General features: G+C 38.5%; 1 protein-coding gene across 1 annotated transcript; it reads left to right on the plus strand.

The window, feature by feature from the left end:
• Positions 1-1,744: 1,744 nt before the first annotated feature.
• On the plus strand, positions 1,745-19,625 carry LOC116176082 (ABC transporter G family member 20-like). The gene is made up of 10 exons (XM_031494552.1): positions 1,745-1,927; positions 9,734-9,923; positions 9,972-10,131; positions 10,183-10,539; positions 17,611-18,258; positions 18,305-18,482; positions 18,534-18,649; positions 18,694-18,764; positions 18,812-19,077; positions 19,123-19,625. Exons 2-10 carry the CDS (start codon positions 9,742-9,744, stop codon positions 19,422-19,424), a joined length of 2,280 nt encoding a protein of 759 aa, XP_031350412.1. The 5' UTR covers positions 1,745-1,927; positions 9,734-9,741; the 3' UTR covers positions 19,425-19,625.
• Positions 19,626-20,428: the final 803 nt, after the last annotated feature.

The raw sequence follows: 20,428 nt of genomic DNA on the forward strand, positions 1-20,428 counted from the left end.
AAAAAAAAATTTCATCGGACGAGGAAGCCGAAGACTGTATGTGTCTTATGTGCGGAAAACTCGGAAATGAAGTTTCAGTTGAAAGCTGTATTAGATGTACAACTTGCAAACAATGGGCACATAAAATCTGTACTGATAGAAATCCGTTTTATGTGTCATAACTGTGACTCGAAGACAATATGTAGTACTTCTTTTTCTGAAAACAACCCTTTGATTTCTTATTTTCTTTATTTTTGTGGTACTGTGACAATTTGCCCCAGGTAGGGGCATGTTGTCACAAAAATTTTACAAATGTTAATGGGCAGTCTACATACCAACTGAGTATTTAGAGTAATTTTGGTTTAAAAATATTAAAAGGCGTCTAAGTTATAACGACTGAATCCAAAATTGTGACAACTAGCCCCGGTCTTCCCTAAATGAGCACAGTTCGGAAGATTAATGCTTAGAAATATGTATTGGAGACCAAAATATGCAAAGAAGCTCAAATAAGTTTACACAATTGCCATCGGTGCAAAGAACCAATTTTTAAAAATTGCGTTTTACCATTTACCTACGCAGGTAGATACCAGAAATCTTTACCTACCTATAAATAGCATAATTTCAAATTGATACTATAGTCCCTATTCAGATTGTATTATATCTAAAAAGGAAAAATCACACTGTATAAAATAGCAAATCAGAAAACTTAATTCCGGTGAATTGTTTCAATATGATAAACATGAATTTGCTTCATATGTTTACCGCGTCTTAAATGTTTTCCATCTCTCCGATCGCAGAGTTCAAATTGCCGGGACGACCGAAGCCGGAATTGCCATCGCCGGGTTTAGAGCGCCGGGACAACCGAAGGCGGGAAGTAAATGGTCGCCTGGAAATCGGTGCCGGGATGGTCATCGCCTGGATGACCGTGGTCGCCCAAAATTTGTAACAATCTCGGACAAAATGAGGATTTGGCGGTCAAACCAACACAAAACTGCCACAATTGAGATACGAATTTTGGTCACGATCTGAAACCTTCATTAAGTTGCTACCCCCGTCGTCAAAATTCTACATCTCAGTTAAAAAACGTGGAAGTTGCACAAAGCTACCAGCAATGTTTCGGTTCTTGGGTTTGGAGGAACAATTTAATGCAGGTCGACATTTTTACTATACACAAACGTGGTGGGGGGTGCATTTTGGGAGGTAAAACTTCAAATTCGTGCTTTATTTGTGATGTTTCAATCTTGTTCCCACAATTTACATTAATAGTATAAATTACATTCAGTACTGAAACAATAGAATAGTTTACGACCCCTAATTACAGATAATTTATGCTAATTTTAAGCTTTATTGATCATTTGTTATTCTGTATGGTTTTATGACACATAATAGCTATAGGTCTATTATGGAAGTACAATTAAGACATTTTTAATAAAATTGTATAGACCGATCTCGCCTTGGTCGTTGAAAAATGGGAAAACGGGGTATCCTTGCTGTCAACAAGGGCGTATGATAATCAGAAACACATTCAAGATCAAACTTGCTCCATCGAGCTATAACTCTTTTCTTCCACCGATTAGGTACTAACAGTTAAATGGGAATACTTACTGAATAATTACGCGGTAATTAATGCTCATCCTTCTATCGAAAAAACACGTTTCTATCATTAGCTCTTCTTGTACTATTATCGTGTTTGTCATTAATAAGAAATGCGTAAGTGAAATAATTCGAATAGGGGAAACTATATTTGATTGCGCTACCGCCGCTCGAAGGTGCGCTACTTGTTTCTAACCCCCCCACCTACCGCAAACGCACTTGTCGCAAAATAATGTAAAATACATTTTATTATTATTATTCAATCGAAGGTTGGTGTTTGTGGCTAGTGTCGATCGCTTGAAGTGTGCCTTGATTAATAATATTACTTAATTGCATAAGGAAGCAGGTGAAACAGGTACGTAATCGCCTTTGTTTTTTTTATATTGTTGTTATCATTAATAATTATTGTGCGGCTGCATTACATAATTACACGCAGTTTCACAATAATTCACTTTTTGTTATAAATAAATTCTGCGCGTAACACTAAGTGCGTCCCTCGAAGACTACATTGAATAATTGATCACGCATTGTACTTTTTTAAACAAAATGATGCTGGTATCAATCGGGCGTCCAGCCCTTCCGTTTTTTTCGGTTATTACTCTACATAGAATTCTCACTTTCTACTTGTAATGCAATGCGCTTATGTAATTGCAGATATTTTGTACCTAATACGTTAGAAGTTTTGCACTTTTAGCGAATATTAGTTTGCAGCTTCTTAAACCTAATTACGATTGACACAATTAAGTACGAGTTTCTTTTGCTTATTGTTTTATATTCGCATTCTTGCATTCAAGAAAACACCTTGAGGTTGATCGCAAATTGATGATTTGTGCGAAAGTGAACACTAATCGGAATTTTTTCTCTAATTGTTTCAAATTCCTTAAAATTTCCACGATTATCAATGAAGTTCTTCTAATTAGATATTAATATCGGTACAGAAATGCAGGTAATTATTGTGTGTCATACAAGTCTGGACGTCGTTTACATAAATTGCATGATCATCAGCCTCTAAGTCATGTCAAATAAATTAATTGGGAAATCAGTAAGTTAGCTCTATGATTGGTAGAATCAAAACTGGTGAAATGGTTCAATTTCCCATTGATTCATTGAAAAATACGGAGCAGGCACGCAAAGTACAAAGAAATTGATGTGGGACTGTCATCTGTCGAAGATTAGGATCTTCAAAACCTGCAGGATCTTTAGTTACCCTCGTAATCTTCAGAACTTTCAGCATCCTCTGGAAACTTACATTCTTCCAGAACCTTTGTAATCCTGTCAGTGTTCCATAATTACGGGAATTAAATTATCTAATCAGTTTTTTGTTCGAAACTTGAAACAGATGAACGTGATGGAAAAAACGAAATAAAAAGAGAAATTTATTACTCTTGAGGGTAGGGGACTTGCTCTAGCCCCTAGTGGAAAGTGACCCGAATTTCAGAACATATTATACGTATGTTCTTTGGGTATTTAAAATCTAAATTGTTGAGTACTTCTAATACGACCGTTCAAAACTTTGCTACTTCGAATAAGGTAGGAAACTCGCCACTCGCCAGTGCCAGTGAAAAGCTAAAAATTGGTAAAAAAATCAGGCTACCGCAATTTTTTTTTAAATGTGACCCTCCTTATCGTTTATTTTTAAGAAAGGTTTAGTGGTTCTGAAATGAAGCAATTTTTTTGCAAGGATTTCGGTTGATCTGCTTTGACGATGGGGTAAAGGAAAATTCATCAAAATTTTAATTTGTGCAAATTGATTGAAATTTTTGAAATACCTCCATCTGCCTGCATTGCTTTTTGGAATTGAAGCTATTGCGGTTGAAATTATTTTAAAGTTAACTTGAATTTCTTTAGAAACGGCAGCCGCGTCTACCCTACGGTCCCAGAAAATCTGTGGCTTGTAGGAAATCGCTCGATCCATGGGTTTTTTGTGTTAAAATAACCATCGCGGTAAGTTAACATCGGTGAATTTGAATGGGAATTTGGGTGTTGCCGATGACGTTTTCGAATAAAAATGAAATCCTTCAATAGGTATATCTGCACCTTTTGCAAGTGATACCTGATACAATGGCTTCTCTTTAATAAAAGCCGTAATTCTCCTTTGGGGAAATCTCCCCCCTAAACCCTGTCTTATGATTCTCGTGTATTTTTTAAACCCGATATCACTTTTGGGATAAAGCGCAGAAGTAGATTGCGTATTTTGTAAGATTCCGAAAGTTTTTGAGATTTATGAGGAAGTATTGTAACTCAAAATTTGGATTTATTTTTTCGAAACTTATAGAGATAGGTAAAGTTGAAATGGGGGGTTAGAGAAGTTTAGGCATTACATATCATAGAACATTGGAATTGTAAAGAAAGATTGGCAAGCCGCAGTGCATTTAAACTCGTTTTTTCTGCGTCACTTGATTTCTATAGAACATTGTTTTTTAATAACTTTCGGAAACGAAATTTTCTCCTGTTATTTGGTAAAAAGGAAAGTCTTAAAAAAACCAGTTAGAAAACCCGTTGATTTTCGCGATATAAAATTTTTGCTTGCTTGCAATGTAAAAAAACAGTTGACGTTAAAAGAATCCTAGAAGAAAGAAAGCAACAGTTCGCGGAGAGTTTAAAAAAGTCAAGGTCAAGCTATATTGGCATAGAGATTTTTTAAATTTTTAGTGAATTGAAATTTAAAAAACCATGGGAAAAATTGTAAATAGAAAAGCTTATAAAAAATATTGTAAGTTAATGGATCTTATTCAATATTATTTTAGAGTAGAGGGAGAAATTTTTCAGTAAACACGACATCGTAAAATTTATGTTTCAAAGCTAGTCAGGAATCAGTTAATTATTTTATTGGAAAGAAATTCAATCCCGCAGTAGGTGCAAATCGCTTAAATCGCCTCTTTTATATTCAAAAGCCTATTGTAGTATGCAAAAGTTTCTAATAAATGGAAACTTTCTAAGGATCCTATTTCGAGAAATGGACGGTTTCCAGAAACATCTCCTGAGTTTTACAGTTTGTAAAATTTCCTATTTCCTATGTAGATTTCAAGATGATATTTATGAAAGTTGCAAAGGAAATATAATAATAATATGGTGACGGTTTCTAAGATACTTTTAATTAAATAGGGTTCCTAAGTTTGTCAAAGAGACTTTTTCCAGGAAAATATTAAAATTTTCGGGTCTGTTAACTTGGCCCCCCCACTGAGAGATTTGATAGTCGTATTATTTTAAAATGAATGCGCTCGTTGTGCGCTCATATGCGCCACCGATAATAACTCTTGCGCCAGAAATCCGAAAAAACATGGGGGGGGGGGGCAAATGAAGGTAGCCCCCCTAGTACGTATTTTGTCGCTTGTAACTAGGTCACCTGATACATTTGGTTATGCGCTCAATTGCGCCACTTGAATTAAAGCTAGCGCCATTACGGTTAAGCCGTGACCAATTTTCAAAAAGCTCCCAAAAAACACCCTGTATAGTGTTTCTGAAAAGATTTTGGTTTACGGCGCATGATGAAAGGTACGATGTAGTAGAAAAACACGTTAAAAAACTTAACTTTTGAAAACCTTAAGTTAGCCCCCCCCCTCCACTTTTTACAAAATTTTTATGGCTTAACCATAATGGCGCTAGCTTTAATTCAAGTGGCGCAATTGAGCGCATAACCAGATGTATCGAGTGGCACAAATGCCGGTAGCAAAATGCGTTATGGGGGGGTTCGTTCACTTGGCCCCTCCCACATATATTTAAGGATAGGAAGGATTTATGGTTCAGTGGTAGAGCATTGGGTTATAAATCCGGAGGTCAGGTGTTCGAATCTGGGTTGAGGTGAATTTTTCATCTGTGGCGGAGATGGAAATTACCTTAGACCAGTTCCGAGCATTCTACCGGCTACTCCGAATTAGGTTTTCCTGCAGTTTTCCTAATTCGTAAGGTAAATACCGGAGTAGTATAGACCAACTTAAGACCTTCTGCAGAGGCACCTCTAAATAGCATTATGCGGGTCACTCTGTAATTGGGCGCATGCCTGTTGAGGGCCCAAAACAAGAGAGGGATAATAATAATAATAATAATAATAAACCTTAAAAGCACTACAGGCTCACAAAATACTGTAATGCCTCCACCAATAACCCAAGCAACCTCACAAATACAACCTCAAGAACAAAGAAACACCATAAATATAAGTAACGCAACATGCACTACAAAGACAGGTCCACCCAATAAAGTTACACGCCCTAGCACAGTTAAAAAACACATAACTCATTCTTCACAGAAACACACCACGTTATCACAACCCACTCGTACTCAACCCAAACGCAAAAACCTAAACAGCACTACTAGCTCACAAAATACAGTAATACCTCCACCAATAACCCAAGCAATAACACAAATACAACCTCAAGAACACCATAAATACAAGTAAGGCAACATGTACCACAAAGACAGGTCCACCCAATAAAGTTACACGTCCTAGCACAGTTAAAAAACACAAAACTCCATCCTCACCGAAGAACACCACGTTATCACAACCCACTCGTATTCAACCCAAACGCAAAGCCAAAGAAACACTTACACAATAAACTCCATTTAATAAAATTACAGGAATGTGTGATTTTTTTTTTTTTTTTTTTTTTTTTTTTTTTTTTTTTTTTTAGGACCCTACATAACTTCACCAGACACAGACACAGACACTGATCGTTACTTGATTTTAATCCGTGCGATTAGTTAACCAGGCTAGATCTGAGTTCTCACAAGAAACACCGACCATAATAATAAACACAGACACAGACACTAATCGTTACTTGATTTTAATCCGTGCGATTAGTTAACCAGGCTAGACCTGAGTTCTCACAAGAAACACCGACCATAATAATAATAATAATAACCAAAAAAAAGAATGGCACAAAGATATCTTTTTACGGCGCATTTCAGCGCATACCTGCGAGTACAGTTTCGTATGAAAAGATGTTAAAAAAAAGTTGGCCCCCCGCTTTTTGAAAATTTGTCACGGCTTAACCGTAATGGCGCTAGCTTTAATTCAAGCGGCGCAATTGAGCGCATAACCAAATGTATCAGGTGACATAGTTACAAGGGACAAAATACGTACTGGGGGGGCTACGTTCCCTTGGCCCCCCCCCCCAAATGTTTTTTCGGATTTCTAAAAAACGATAATGGCGCAAGAGTTATCGGTGGCGCAGATGAGCGCATAACGAGCGCATTCATTTTAAAATAATACGACGATCAAATCTCTCAGTGGGGGGCCAGTTAACGGACCCAAAATTTTCAGAACCCAAACAGTATTTTTAAGGAGATTTCTAACATGTCTTTGAGGGGATTTTCTGAGGATTCTGAAAAAATGTACGGTTGAAGGTTCTATAAATGTTTAAACCAAAATTCCGAATATTTTTTTAAGTTTTCTAGAATGAGAGAGCGTCTAGAAATATCCGAAAAAAGGTTTCTAGGGTCACTACGCATACAAAATGCGCAAACGGTAGACCAAAAGTTGAAGGTATAAAGAACTCCCCATTGAAATTTGCAACAGTAACGTAAGTTTTTCTTAAGTGAGTCTTCAACTTGACTGAGGCCCAAATGTTTACACCTCTATGTTAGTTTTTTTTACAAAAGGATCTTTGTACGTAAATCCCCTACTGGGAGCTGGAGGAGTTGCACAAGCGTATCCCACCAATCTGTCTTCATTTGGGGTGACATAACCAAAACTTAGAGAGATATAAAACCTAGAAAGGGTTAGGTATATTAACAAAATATTGGTTCCATTGGTAAGAAGAGTATAGGCCACTAATAACCTTAGATGGAATTAGTGAACTTATCATGAAATAAAGTCAACGTGGAATTTGCTGAATGTGCAGGGTTGGAAATAGATGGGATTGATTGACAGACGTTCGGGATTGGTGGCACCAGGGATACTAACCAATAGAAAATTTAGACGTCGCAATTTTTAAGTTAATTCGCCATTGTGGGTGTGAAAAATTTACCTAAGCAGTAATTAAAAGAGGGAATCATTGGTGTGAAAAAAGTAACAGATGGAATCTCTCAGCCATCAAGGAGAGATCGTAAGTAAAATGGAATTTAGATTTGTTTGTATGAAACATTTTGAATTCGCCTTTTGAACCCTGTCTCCCTGCACACTTCTCATATCAGTCCATTCACTCACTTGTTGCCTTTGAGTGCCTTTCACGGACTCGTCTCCCTCTGTCCCTAAGATCTTCCCTTCATCTCCTTTTCAGACCTTCACATTTTTTTCGAACTTTTTTAATTCACGCCTGCTTCATACATTGTTTCCCTTTTTTGAGAATTTGCGGATGGCTTTGCCCGTCCGTCCTTCTGTTCCTCGTCTAATTCGAGAACGAAAAGAGACGGCGATGTCAAGCAATGGAGCGAATTTGTGAAGGCAGAATCGCCATTTAAAAAAAATCGAAACAATTTCCACCCTTTGCGCGCTATAGTGTAAACCGTCATTGTTTCTTAATTAACCACAAAATTAAACAAGTTAATTGAACACTCACAATTCGCTTCATGTGCACTCATGTCGTCCTTTTCTAACACAAGCTCTCAATTATTTCAAATTCAACGCCTACTTAATAAACATTTAAAACGGCTCTGCAAATCCATTTAAATCGAGTTTTCTCTGGAACTACTGGTCGGATTTGAAAAATAAAAACAGTTCTGAAAACATAATGAACATTCCTTTCGACCTATCTAACATTTACTACCCCTTCCCATTTAAAATTTTTGGGGTGAAATTCACCCCCTTCTCAGGACTAAAGTTATGTAAGTAGTATTACTTAATTTAGGTATCCCCCTCAAAACTAAAATTGACGTGTTCGAGCGTTTCTGGTAAAACTGTCGTTAAATTGGCAAAATTGGCATTGACTGTTTTCAGTGGGCCACCCTGTATCTTGTTTAGAGCTTCGTTAACACCTCCTCCAAGTCCAGAATGTAGGTCTCCTCTCTCCGTTACTATTCTACACGCCTTCTTGCACGAATCTTTTACGTCTCTTCTTCCTTTACCTATATCTTCTTTTTCAGAGCGTCTTTCGTTAACTGTTTGCATCTCCTTACTTTCCTTTCGGGAAGTCCTTAGGACTAAAAATTTAAAGTAACTGGCAGCTCTGGGGATCGGGGAGGGGGGGGGGGGCTGAAATAATGAGATTTCAGATGAAACAAGAGAAAGAACTTTATCATGACTTTATAAGTTAAACAACAAAAAGAAAAGTGTATTTTGGGTTAAGCTACAACTTCGTTCCACATTGATAATAATAATGTTTGTCACACTAAACAGTGCCATAGACAGGTAGAGGTAAACCGGGCAGTGGTTGTCATCCCAACATCCCTACCCAACCACAGTAAGGTCAGATCCCTAGCGCCGATAGCAAATTCTTCAAAGAGGACGTCACAGCTCCCTCAAAAAGCGTCGATAATCTTTCGCATCCTCAGCAATTCTGATAGTGGATTGGTTATGTTTCAAAATCATTATGGAACTTCTAGACTCCTGTCCCAGATCCAAAAGAACTCGATTCATCCACAGCGTATGGCATGCAGCTGTTACCAATGCTGGACACCGTATGCTGTTTTCTTGTCGTCCATCTAATTGTGCATCCAGAAACCTTGAAAACGTAGCCTGTGACAGATCTCCGATCGATCAAGTCGTTTGCCCAGTCTGCATCCGAGGAGACCTGCAGCAACCCATTTTCCGGTTCCGCCTTGTGTACCAATCCGAAGTCTAGTGTCCTCTTGACATACCGGAGAACCCGTTTAAGGTGCTTTGGAAATTCTTACAGTCCACCAACTTATGTCCTTCCCTCTTGCATCGGAAACGCCGGATTTTCTTCGGTTGCGTCACCCCGGAAAATGGACGCCGGATGCCAGACGATTATCGTAAAGTATCAAACTTTTAAAAACCAAAAAGGTAGTTCTCTAAATTTACTAAAAAAAATGATTCCGAAAGTTAGAAGGTTCTGGATATTTTGACAAATGTGAAAATGTTGAGTTTTTTGACAGCTGTGAAGATTCATAACACTCTTTAAATCCTGAAGGTCTTGAAGTCTTTGAAAGGTTTTTAGTTTCTGTATGTTTTGAAAAGAATGTGCCTGATTAAAGATATTGACTCTATCAACTAGGGATCCGGGATCAATCATATGATATTGCTGAACATTTTTTTCATGTTTAGGAACTGCAATGGAGGGCGACTCTTCCGAGTTGGAGCTGCGTCGTCGGGAATTACAGAGTCAACTTTCGAACGTTAACATCAGGAAACAAAATGCGATCTGCGTCAGAAGGGCGTACAAGCGTTACGGCACTAAGAAGAATCCATTTGTGATACTCGACGGTCTCAATATGACCGTGCCCAAGGGAACGATGTAAGTTTTTCCCTCGGCCCTTTGTTTCGATGCTCAATTTCGTTTCAGATACGGTTTATTGGGCGCAAGCGGATGCGGAAAAACCACGTTGCTCAGCTGCATTGTCGGTCGCAAGCGTTTAAATGCCGGCGAAATATGGGTCTTGGGCGGGACGCCCGGTTCGCGAGGTAGCGGCGTCCCAGGACCACGAATAGGATACATGCCTCAGGTAAACGCCGTAGCGTTAAAATCATAACGTTGCTAATCTTCAAACTTAAAGGAAATCGCCCTGTACGGCGGGTTTTCCATTAAAGAAACGCTGACGTACTTCGGTTGGATCGCCGGTATGACCGACGCGCAAATCCAGAACCGTCTCGAGTTCCTCGTGAAATTCCTAATGCTGCCCGACGCCGAGTGCATGGTAAAAAACTTAAGCGGCGGTCAGCAAAGAAGGGTATCATTAGCATCGGCGCTCTTACACGAACCGGAATTATTAATTTTAGACGAACCGACCGTCGGTGTCGATCCGCTCTTGAGACAAAGCATTTGGGATCATCTCGTCGAAATTACGAGAACCGGACACACGACCGTAATCATCACCACGCATTACATCGACGAAACGCGACAGGCGCATCTTGTAAGTAGATCTTTGTTGTTGTATTTCCGGTCAACCTTAACCTTGATGCAATTGATCGTGATACTTTACTATGGTTGGTCATTGAAGTGGGACGTGGTCATTGTTGCAACTCTTCCGTTAGCAATCAAAGGTTACGAATTCGTCTTCCGAAAACCTTGACCGGAAAGCGACCAGGGTTTATTGGTGAGCTCATGAGGAAAGCAATTGCAATTTCAATTTGTGCTTCTTCCTCGCCTTTTTCATCTTCTTCTGCTTGAGCATCAATTTCTGCTGTTCTTGAGTCCATAATTTATTGGCCTTGATACATTTCTTCAATAACGATAATTTTCTGTTGTTCCTCAGTCCATAATTTATCGGCCTTGCAGGCAATGGGCTTGTGCCCCTTCCCCGTTCTTCACGGACTGGTACGCTTATCGACGCTTCCAGTATGGAACCTCACTAATTTGACATCATAAACAATAAGTGCCATTTACATTTTTACAGTACCCAAATCATTGCCCAAAAAATTGTTATAATCGCACAAGTTTTTGTTAAACCATAAAAACACGTGTTCATTGCTAATTGTTACCTTGTGATTGACATTTTTATAATATAAAATTATCTGCTTAGGTACTTGGCATTTGCAATTAAGGTTATCTAGTTAATGCTAAGTGCAGTTTAGTCAATTGCATGTTGTGTCTTTACTACCTACTGTTATTAGCATTCCCATGATGTGACTGGATTATTTAAAAAAAAACGTAAAATTTATTCCAAGGTACGCATGCAGATTGCATAGGTATAATAGAATACCAAGAAGTATTACTAAGCTGTTTTTGTTTACCTAAACGTAAATACGAAGTATTCCTGTGGAAAAACAAAACTATCCACTAAATGCTAGTTAAGCTAGTTGCGAATATAACGTTCAATCATGTACCTACTGAGATCTCAACCCGCGCATACACGAACGGGTGCGTGTCTGGAATTCGGGGACCGAAAATTTTCTTCTTGGTTTAAATTTTAGCATAATTAAAAATCTTTCTTGCATGAAACGAAATTCATGTCCCAAAAGTAGTTTTCAACAATGGGGCATGGGGATTTTGGAAATTAGTAAGAAAACCTTTGAAAATAATCTAGGACACTGGAAAAACCAGAAATCTGTGAAAGGGGACAAACAGTTTTGGAAAAAAAACACTAGAAAGTACCCAAGGCTTTGTCCGCTTCTTAAGATATCTTAGACTTTACATATAATGTTTTCTGAGAGCTTTTATAGATCATTCAGGCGCTACAATGCGCTGTAAAGGCTCTAGGACACCCAAACAAAGTCTAAAATGCCTTTTTTATTATTTGGGAAAGCCTTAACATGATCTGAAAGACTTTGATAAAAACAATTGTTTGGAGGAGGAGCGAAGCGACGACTCCAATTATTGTCTGAGAACGGTAACCCTTAACGTTCGACGTGCTTATAACATTTTTTTGCGCGATCGAAATTAAAATTATGCAACCAATATAAATATGCACTAAGAAATTAACGAGCAGAATGAATCGAAATGATCGAAGTGGTATGGTGTACATCACTAGGTAACCAGTTTACTTGTCAAAATTGAAATGAATAATTTCATAAAAATGTGCATGTGTCTGATGTAGTTTACTAGCTTTGCACTTCCTTTATGACTTTATGAGTGTCTTGCTATAGGAAACAACAGCACAAATTGTACGTTTAATGTACCTAACAATAATTAAAGATTAAATGTAATGTAAGACTGTTGATTTTTAAAAAGGCGTCGGTAAGTATTTTTGCTGTTCTGTTTTTAGATCGGTAAGTAATTTTGGCGTCGTCGTAATCATAGCAACTGGTAAATTCTACGTACTGTCATGGAAACACCCATGGTAAATAGTCAGAAATGACCGATCGCACAAAAAATATATTACATTTTCAATTTTGAACAATTTTTAGAGTTGATGCACTAAAATATGTAAGAAACGTGACTGTGTCTAGTGTTAGTTTATAACTTGTGGTAAAACAGAAGCAGTATTTGTAGATTATAAATAAGAAAACGATTTACTGAAAGCATGATGATACACCACTGCAATTAAATAAATGATCATCAGTTAGTACCAACTTCATAATGTTTTTGATTTGCGGGAAATTCAAATTGTCCTCACTTCTAGTGAATCACCCGGTATAAAAAGTAATGTAAGAAACGGGTATTGTTAAGCACATTTACGTACGCGTTCAGGTTTAGAAAACCTGAATTACCGTATACGTGTTTTTTAATAAATATAATCTATGACAGTGGCATTATGACATATTTAGCATAGCCAATTGTATGTGATTACGGCTAGGTACCATAATAGTGTTATTCCGAACTATACAAATTTTAAATTGTAGACAAACATACGTCGATTTTTCGCCAGAAAGAGTATCGGTAACATTTTGAGCAATCCGAAGGAACCTTAGAATCGCACATATTGATAATGAATAGATACTATTTTTCACCGCGAACGTTAAAATTGAAACAAACGCGATTACCATAACTAGTACGGGCACGCGATAATTATGAATTTTAATTTAAGAAATCGTCTAGATAAATCAAAATGGCCTGTTTCATTATGATGTTCATAATAACTAACTTCTCAAGGAACTTACGCTCTTGAAAACGTATAGAAGAGCCTTAACTTATTTGGAAAAGCCTTTGTAGCGTAGGTACAAAGCTTCGATATGTACGTATAATGGACTGTATATGCTACTATGTATGAGAGATATGAAAGAATATCGACACGAATGTTTAACGTGTTTATTATTAAAAAATACAAATAAATAAATCGATTCTAAATCTTGATCTGGTAATCTGTACGACGAGACAATATTGTTGTTTCGAAGTAGGCCAATACAAACGAAGGCGATCGGCGAAGATAAGAAAGCAATGGCGGTTGGTGTTACTTTTGTGGAAGTGACAGCGTAGATTCTTGGCTGGTTAAACGACAGCTTCGATGAAGACGACTATAACGACGAAATTCATGGTGTTCGACGAAAATGGCGTGCTGCTTCTTAACAAAACACGTTCATTATTATTGATGGTTGCACGACGATTTTTCATTTTTAAAGACCCTAAGTACTTCCAAAAATCTTGTAAGTGCCTTCCAGCGTTTTCTTCTAGAGTATTTTAAGCCCGTCTTCTAGATTTCAAGGTGCTTACCAATGGCGGGCGAGCAAAGAAAGCGTTAAAAAACTGGAAATGACCTAAACACATTGCGAGGGCCATAGAATGCTCTGGAAAAACCAGGGGAAAAACTATTTAAAGCACTTGAGACGTTCCGAAGAGCTTTCATGAAAACGTTTAAATGCCATTAAACCTGCTTTGTAAATCGTATAGACAAGTTTCCGAACTCCTAAGAGGGTTCTCTAGGTGCTCCAGTACGCGGTTATGAAAGTCCTTTAACATGCTTTACAGCAACTCCTCGAGCACCCTATTTGCCTTTTTCAAAGCAATAGGACGAAAGTCCTTAGAAGTTCTGATATGGCAACTAGAAGAGCCTCGAACGCTTTGGAAAGAGCTTGATTCTAAAAATCCTAGTTTTTTCGACGCTTTCCAACTCTGTAAATCGCTTCAGAAAGCTTGAGATTGCTCAAGGCTGCCATCTAAATGCATGCCTTCGCCTATTCCAAAGAGCATTTAGAGCTCACCCAAAATTGATTTCGCAGTTTTCTATGAGAGATTTTAAGTCCTTAAGATCGTCATTGAATTGTTCGACAAATCTTTAAGATTCTCTTGAAGGCATTTATAAAATTCTAGAAAGTGTTTCATAGGCTTTCCAGAGCTTTTCATACTATTTCCGAGCATAAGTGGTTTTTTTTAGAGTTTTAACGCTTTTCTAGAGTACGCTTGAACACTAGAGCGCTCTTTACAAGCGCTAGGACATTGAAAAAGGTTATATCGCAATTCAATTGTTTGATGACTTTATAGTCGAAACATGTCGCAGACCATCATTTACTTTATTAAATATATGGGGATCTTTTGAAAGAGGGAAATAATTGGTGCAACGCCTTGTGCAATACAATTGGATCTTTTGTGTCGGGTCACTTTTATCGAAATTTTGGAAATTTTGTTTAATCACTGGAATAATTTACCAATGTTCCGCAGTATGGAAATGCTCATTTTCCCTTTTGTATACTTAAGGTTGTAACAGCTAGCCAAAGCACTCATTAATCGTCTTAAACTTTTTATTACTTGCCGTTCAAATTAGATTATCGCCACATGTAAACAAAATAAGCGCAAAAATTTGGTTAATAATCTTGTTTTTAACTTATCTAACCACTACAAGTATAAACGCAATGAATGTTCCGCACCATGGACACTATGCTTTCGTGGTAAAGCTTATTAATGTGCGATTACGCGAATCAAATAATACAATAACACGAAAATGTTCGCCCACATAAAAGCAACTCGCAATGGATTTAAATGCACACGTCAATAACCTCGTCGAATTTGAAGCACAGTTTTCTTTGTAATTCAGCATTTAACTTCAACTTTTGCAATAAAAATCTGGCGTGCGATTACGCGGGCTGTTTCATCTTCCTTATACTGTAATTATACGAATTTGTCTTGTTGAAAATGTTACTTTTTTTTAATACACGTAACGGTATAGTAGAAAGTTCGTCCCTCATTCTCAAAAACGGTCTTTAGAACTGGTAACACTGTGGCGTTTTTAGTCTTATCTGCCTTTACACTCACTGCTTATCTGAAAGCGCTTCATTCTCTCGCATTTTTAGTTTTCATCTCTTTCACTATCCAGCGGTGCACGTATACAGTTTTCTATACTGGAAAATCTGTGAATTCCAAATTAAATCTTTCTAATCCCACCCGTTATTTTACTTAGAGCATTATGCCTAAGGCCGCGACAGAATACACTGCTGGAAAGGTGCAAAGACACTCAGAAAAACGTTTAGATTGCTATTCAAGTTCTTGAGAAGGCTCCGAAACACACCTATAAGGCTCTGGAAAAGGCTTAAAAGGATTTGCAAAGCCGACGCTTTGCAGGACATAATATCTAACGTCGCCTTAAAAGACACTAGCACATTTTGGAAAGACGCTAGAAAACTCAGAAACAAGTTTAGATCAACATTCAATTGTTCAATAAATCGTAGTACTTTCAAAGGCACTTTTAAGGCTCTGGAAAGTGCCCGGATTTTCTGGAACTTTACATTCCAGTCTACAGCATCTTTGCTTTTTTGATGCCTTACTAAAGCCGCCATAAAAGGCAGTAGAACGCACTGAAAAAGCGCTAGAGTACTCGTGAAAAAGTTTAAATCGCCAGTCAATTGTTCGAGAAACTGTGAGTGCCTAGGAAAGCTTTAAAATACTCTGAGAGACATAACAATTTGTAAACTGGTTAGACGACTTTCCTTAACTTACGAGACAACGCGATTTTTTTTAATTCTGAAACACTTTGAATCCTCCAGAAAGCGTTCATGAAACTTTACAGAGCTTCTGCAGTGCTTTATAGGAACTTTTCAGGCACCTTACTTGCCTCTTCCCAAGCATGACGAGCCTGTAGGTTATAGGGCACTCTGGAAAGGGCCCACAACGTTCTGATACTACTGGTTCAGAAAAATATGTAAGAGAGACTAAGATATTCTGAAAACAGGGTTGCTCGATCATTTAGGTCCTTAGCCTTCCAGGTATCCTTTACAGTAGGTACCTATAGCCCTGAAGGACTTTGAAAGCTCTACCAAGACTTTTGAAACAATTGAAGTGGAAATAGTATAGTTCCCTAGGGTGCTAAACACGTTTCATGGTCCAAGTTGGATGGAGAGCAAGCCTAGCGCTTTTCCGATTCGTCTTCATAAGCTTATACAAAACTTGTGGGTCAGTGCCTCAGTTTTCCACCCCTCATCAGAGCTTTTTAGGCCTAGCCAAACAAGGCTTAAAAAGACCTAGAAACGGGTCTTCAGTACCTTGAAATGAACTTATGGATCTAGGGAAAGACCCTAGGTGGTTCTGGAAAAGCAACAGAATGCCCTGGAAAGAAAGCTATGGCACTTACAAGATTCTGGCAACTGTTTAACTTTTATGGAATTCGAGTGCTCTTCATTGGTTTCGGACGATTTACAAAAAAAAGTGCCCTAGGCGACTTATTTCCCTCGTTCAAAGCAAAACGAACCTAGGAAGCTCTGGGACTAGGAGGCACTGATACGGCCTAGAAAATTGCCCAATTAGTTTAGAGTGAGAACACGATTGATCGCCCTCAAGCCTTTTTGAGAAGAGCCTTCGAAAATTTTGAAAAGGCTTAGGAGCACATCTGACGCGTTTGAACACCTTTACATAGTCGTCTCGGCTCTCGTTTTAACATTTCTAGATTGGTTTAGCTTCAGAAAGGGGAAAACACTGTGAAAGTTCTATAAAGGGCTTAAGAGAAATTCGGAAATTAATTTTAAAATTTTGCGGTACTAGTCAGGGTCCAAATTTTTTCGAGAGGTTTTAAGTTTTTAATCCTTTCTAGGCTTTTTCAAAATTCCTGGGCGGTTCTCCATTTTCAGAGCTTCATAGGTTCGGCTTTTCCAGGGTATTTTCTAAGAAGGGGTAAATTAGGTTACGGATGTGCTTAAGAGATTGCGTAAAAAGCTTCTCTGTAGGCTATGAAGGTTTCTTAAGCGCTTTCTAGAACATTAATATAAACCTACAGAACATACTAACGCTTTCCCAGAGCTTCTTTTAGGCTACTTTAACTTTTTACAAAATCTCTGGGTCTTAAAACGCTGTGTGACGTCTTACTAAATGCTGATATTTCTGTCGATGACTCTGTTGTTACTTTGTCTCGCAAAAAGATGTAAATTACTTGGTTGGTAATTGTGCCCTTAATAATTCATTCAGTTCACTCAGTTATTCAGCCTTCTAAGGCACTTCTGAGGCATCTTGCTTTCCTTTTCAAAACAAGGCGAGTCTGGGAAGCTCAAGAAAAGAGCTGGAACGTGATAGGTTCAGAAAGCGTTGGAAAGGGGACTAGACAAAAGCCCAAAATTATCAGTTTGAACCACCCCACACACTAAATCCTATTTGTAATGCGAAAGTAACTAAGAGATAATTTTGTCAGATAGGGTTAATGCGCGGAGGATACTTTCTAGCCGAAGAATCTCCCGCAAAACTGCTAAGACAATTCGAAGCAGACACGCTCGAGGATGTCTTCCTGAAGCTTAGCGTAATACAAAACATGGGCCGTCAGCGTCGGTCGAGCATAGCCCAAGCCGTCAGCAGCGTGGTGGGTGTTCCCAATGGAGTTGTCAACGAGGCGGTCATCGTAGACAGCGCGGGGGAAAATAACGAAATATCCGGCGAGTTTGGCGATAATATTTCTTTGAGTGCGAGAAGCACGAGTCGCCTTTCGCTCGCGATATCTGAGGATCCTGGTGATCTGTCCATGTCCGTGGTACCCCCTGAAGACACGCCGCCCGCGAAAATATCAGACTACTTCGTCGTACTGAAAAGCAACCACATGAAGGCGTTAGTTTGGAAAAACTTCCTTGGGATGCTACGCAATGTGGCGATGATGCTGTTTATAACTCTACTACCGGTTGCCCAAATAGTTCTATTTTGCGCTTCGATTGGACACGACCCCGTCTCTCTTCCAATAGCAGTGATTAACCACGAATCGGAAAACAACTGCTCAACACCTCTACACTGTAACAGCACAAGACTGAGCTGCCACTACCTCAACTACCTAGCAAAAAAGGACTTGGTGCTGGTAAGGTTTGTGATAAAAAAAATTGTTACTAATCCCCAGCTTTTAGCACTATTACACTTCGGAGCAGGATGCCAAAGAATCAGTCCGAAAAGGTGGCATGTACGCTTCAATTGCAATCAAGCACAACTACTCATTAGCATTACAAGCTCGAATGGTAGATTTAAAAAATTCGCACCCATGGGACGTTCAGTCATCCGAAATTGACGTTTATCGAGATGTCTCAAGTAAGTAGCCGCATTGCCCAAACTTGCCCCTATTATTCTAAACACTCACAGGTAAAACGATCGCGGAATTTATCAAAGCCTATCTCTACGATACCTTCCAAGAGTTTGCTCAAGACTATTTGGAAGCGTGCGGCTACGACCGACATCTACTCCAGTACCCAATACGAGTAAGCTAATTCTCCAGATGAAGTGTTCCTAATTCCTTTTGCAGATGGAGAAGCCAATTTACGGATTGAGTTCGCCAAATTTCACGGACTTCGCCACGCCGGGTATCATATTAACGTAAGTGTGACAAAAGCCTCTACCAGATACTCAAAAAAGTTCTTTAGAGTGATATTTTTCCTGGCCGTCGCGCTAACTTCGGGCGCAATGCTGATCGAACGTAACGAAGGAAGTTTGGAGCGATCATTGGTGATCGGAATTGGTGGAGTCGAGTTGCTAACCGCACATGTGATATGCCAATTTGTCATTATGGTCATTCAGTCGATCATGGTCATGGTGGTTGCGTTCGCCCTTTTTAATATGACGGTAACTGGATCGCTGGTTCTTGTCACAATTCTCACGTTCATGACCGGCTTCTGCGGGATGTGTTATGGTAAATTTAGAAATGATTGTATCTCAAAATTAATCCATTTCCTAGGATTCGTGGTATCCTGCTTATGCAGTGATGAAAGAGCAGCGACCTACGTGGCCATGGGCAGTTTTTTACCAACGGTGATGCTCTGCGGAATTATTTGGCCTTCGGAAGCAATGCATTATTTGTTGAGGACGTTCGCCATATTTTTACCACTCACAAAAGCAACCGAAAGCATGAGAAATATATTGCAAAGGGGGTGGGACTTTTACGAACCCGCAGTTTATGTGGGTTTTATCTCTATAGGTACCTGGATTGTCATTTTTCTTACAATAAGTGTTTTATTTTTAAAGTTTAACAAGGGATAACAGATTACACACAGTATTACTGTTATTTAAAGTGATATAATAAACTATTTTACACTGTTATGTAATGTCTACCTAATTTATAATTACAAGATCACGGTGTTCAGTACGAATTAGTGGAGATTTGTTAAGCCATTGATTATTGAATAAGAACGTTTTGTACCTACCTACTTCGTATGTTGAAATTTAAAAAAATTGATACCAGAGTAGAGTTTTATTAACCATCTAACATCGTTCATACTACTACATAGGATAATCGGGAGGGAGGCCAATATTTAGAAGTAGTCGGTCGTCTGTGAAAGTATGTACTATCAATTCCATAGAAAAAAAGATTTGTGGCCCATAACCTTTGATGAAGGGGTCCAATGGACAAAATACGAGACGTTTTGAATTCTACGCAACAAAATTAATAAGAAAAAGTGTTTTCCCGAGAAATTTTGGTGGAGTCGATTTTTGGTAAAAAAGGAAGGTGCCTTTTTTTGAGCCTCGAAAAAAAAATTGTCTCAGAACGACCGGGAAAAAAGATTTTCTTATAGAATGTGGCCTGTAGAATCCACAATTTCAAACAGTTCCAAGATTGGGCTACTAGTACCTACAAAAAATTCAGCCCTTTGAATTTTCTTTCGAAATTGGTTTCTAGTCCATAACTTTTGATTGAGAAGTCTAATCGAAAAAGTACGAATCGTTTTGGATTCTCCCCCCCAAAATTAATAAGAAAAAGTGTTTTCCCGAGGAATTTTGGTGCAGTCGATTTTTGGTAAAAAAGGACGGTTAACCACTGCCTTTTTTTGAGGCCCGAACAAAAAATTGTCTCAGAACGACCGGGAAAAAAGATTTTCTTATAGAATGTGGCCTGTAGAATCCACAATTTCAAACAGTTCCAAGATTGGGCTACTAGTACCTACAAAAAATTCAGCCCTTTGAAAGGTTCCACCCTGTATATACAGCTTACGACGATACATACATTTTTGAGAGTTGGCAACCATGCAATTTCTAGGTGGGAAAAA

Source organism: Photinus pyralis, unplaced genomic scaffold (assembly GCF_008802855.1).
Source record: "Photinus pyralis isolate 1611_PpyrPB1 unplaced genomic scaffold, Ppyr1.3 Ppyr1.4_LG7, whole genome shotgun sequence".
Taxonomy (NCBI): domain Eukaryota; kingdom Metazoa; phylum Arthropoda; class Insecta; order Coleoptera; family Lampyridae; genus Photinus; species Photinus pyralis.

What these genes read in the sequence shown, in the direction of transcription:
- LOC116176082 (XM_031494552.1), top strand. Translation starts at nt 9,742, where the DNA reads ATGGAGGGCGACTCTTCCGAGTTGGAGCTGCGTCGTCGGGAATTACAG. An exon ending in GAATAGGATACATGCCTCAG is followed by an intron (nt 10,132 to 10,182) that starts GTAAACGCCGTA and finishes TCAAACTTAAAG; the next exon opens with GAAATCGCCCTGTACGGCGG. An exon ending in CAAAAAAGGACTTGGTGCTG is followed by an intron (nt 18,259 to 18,304) that starts GTAAGGTTTGTG and finishes CCCAGCTTTTAG; the next exon opens with CACTATTACACTTCGGAGCA.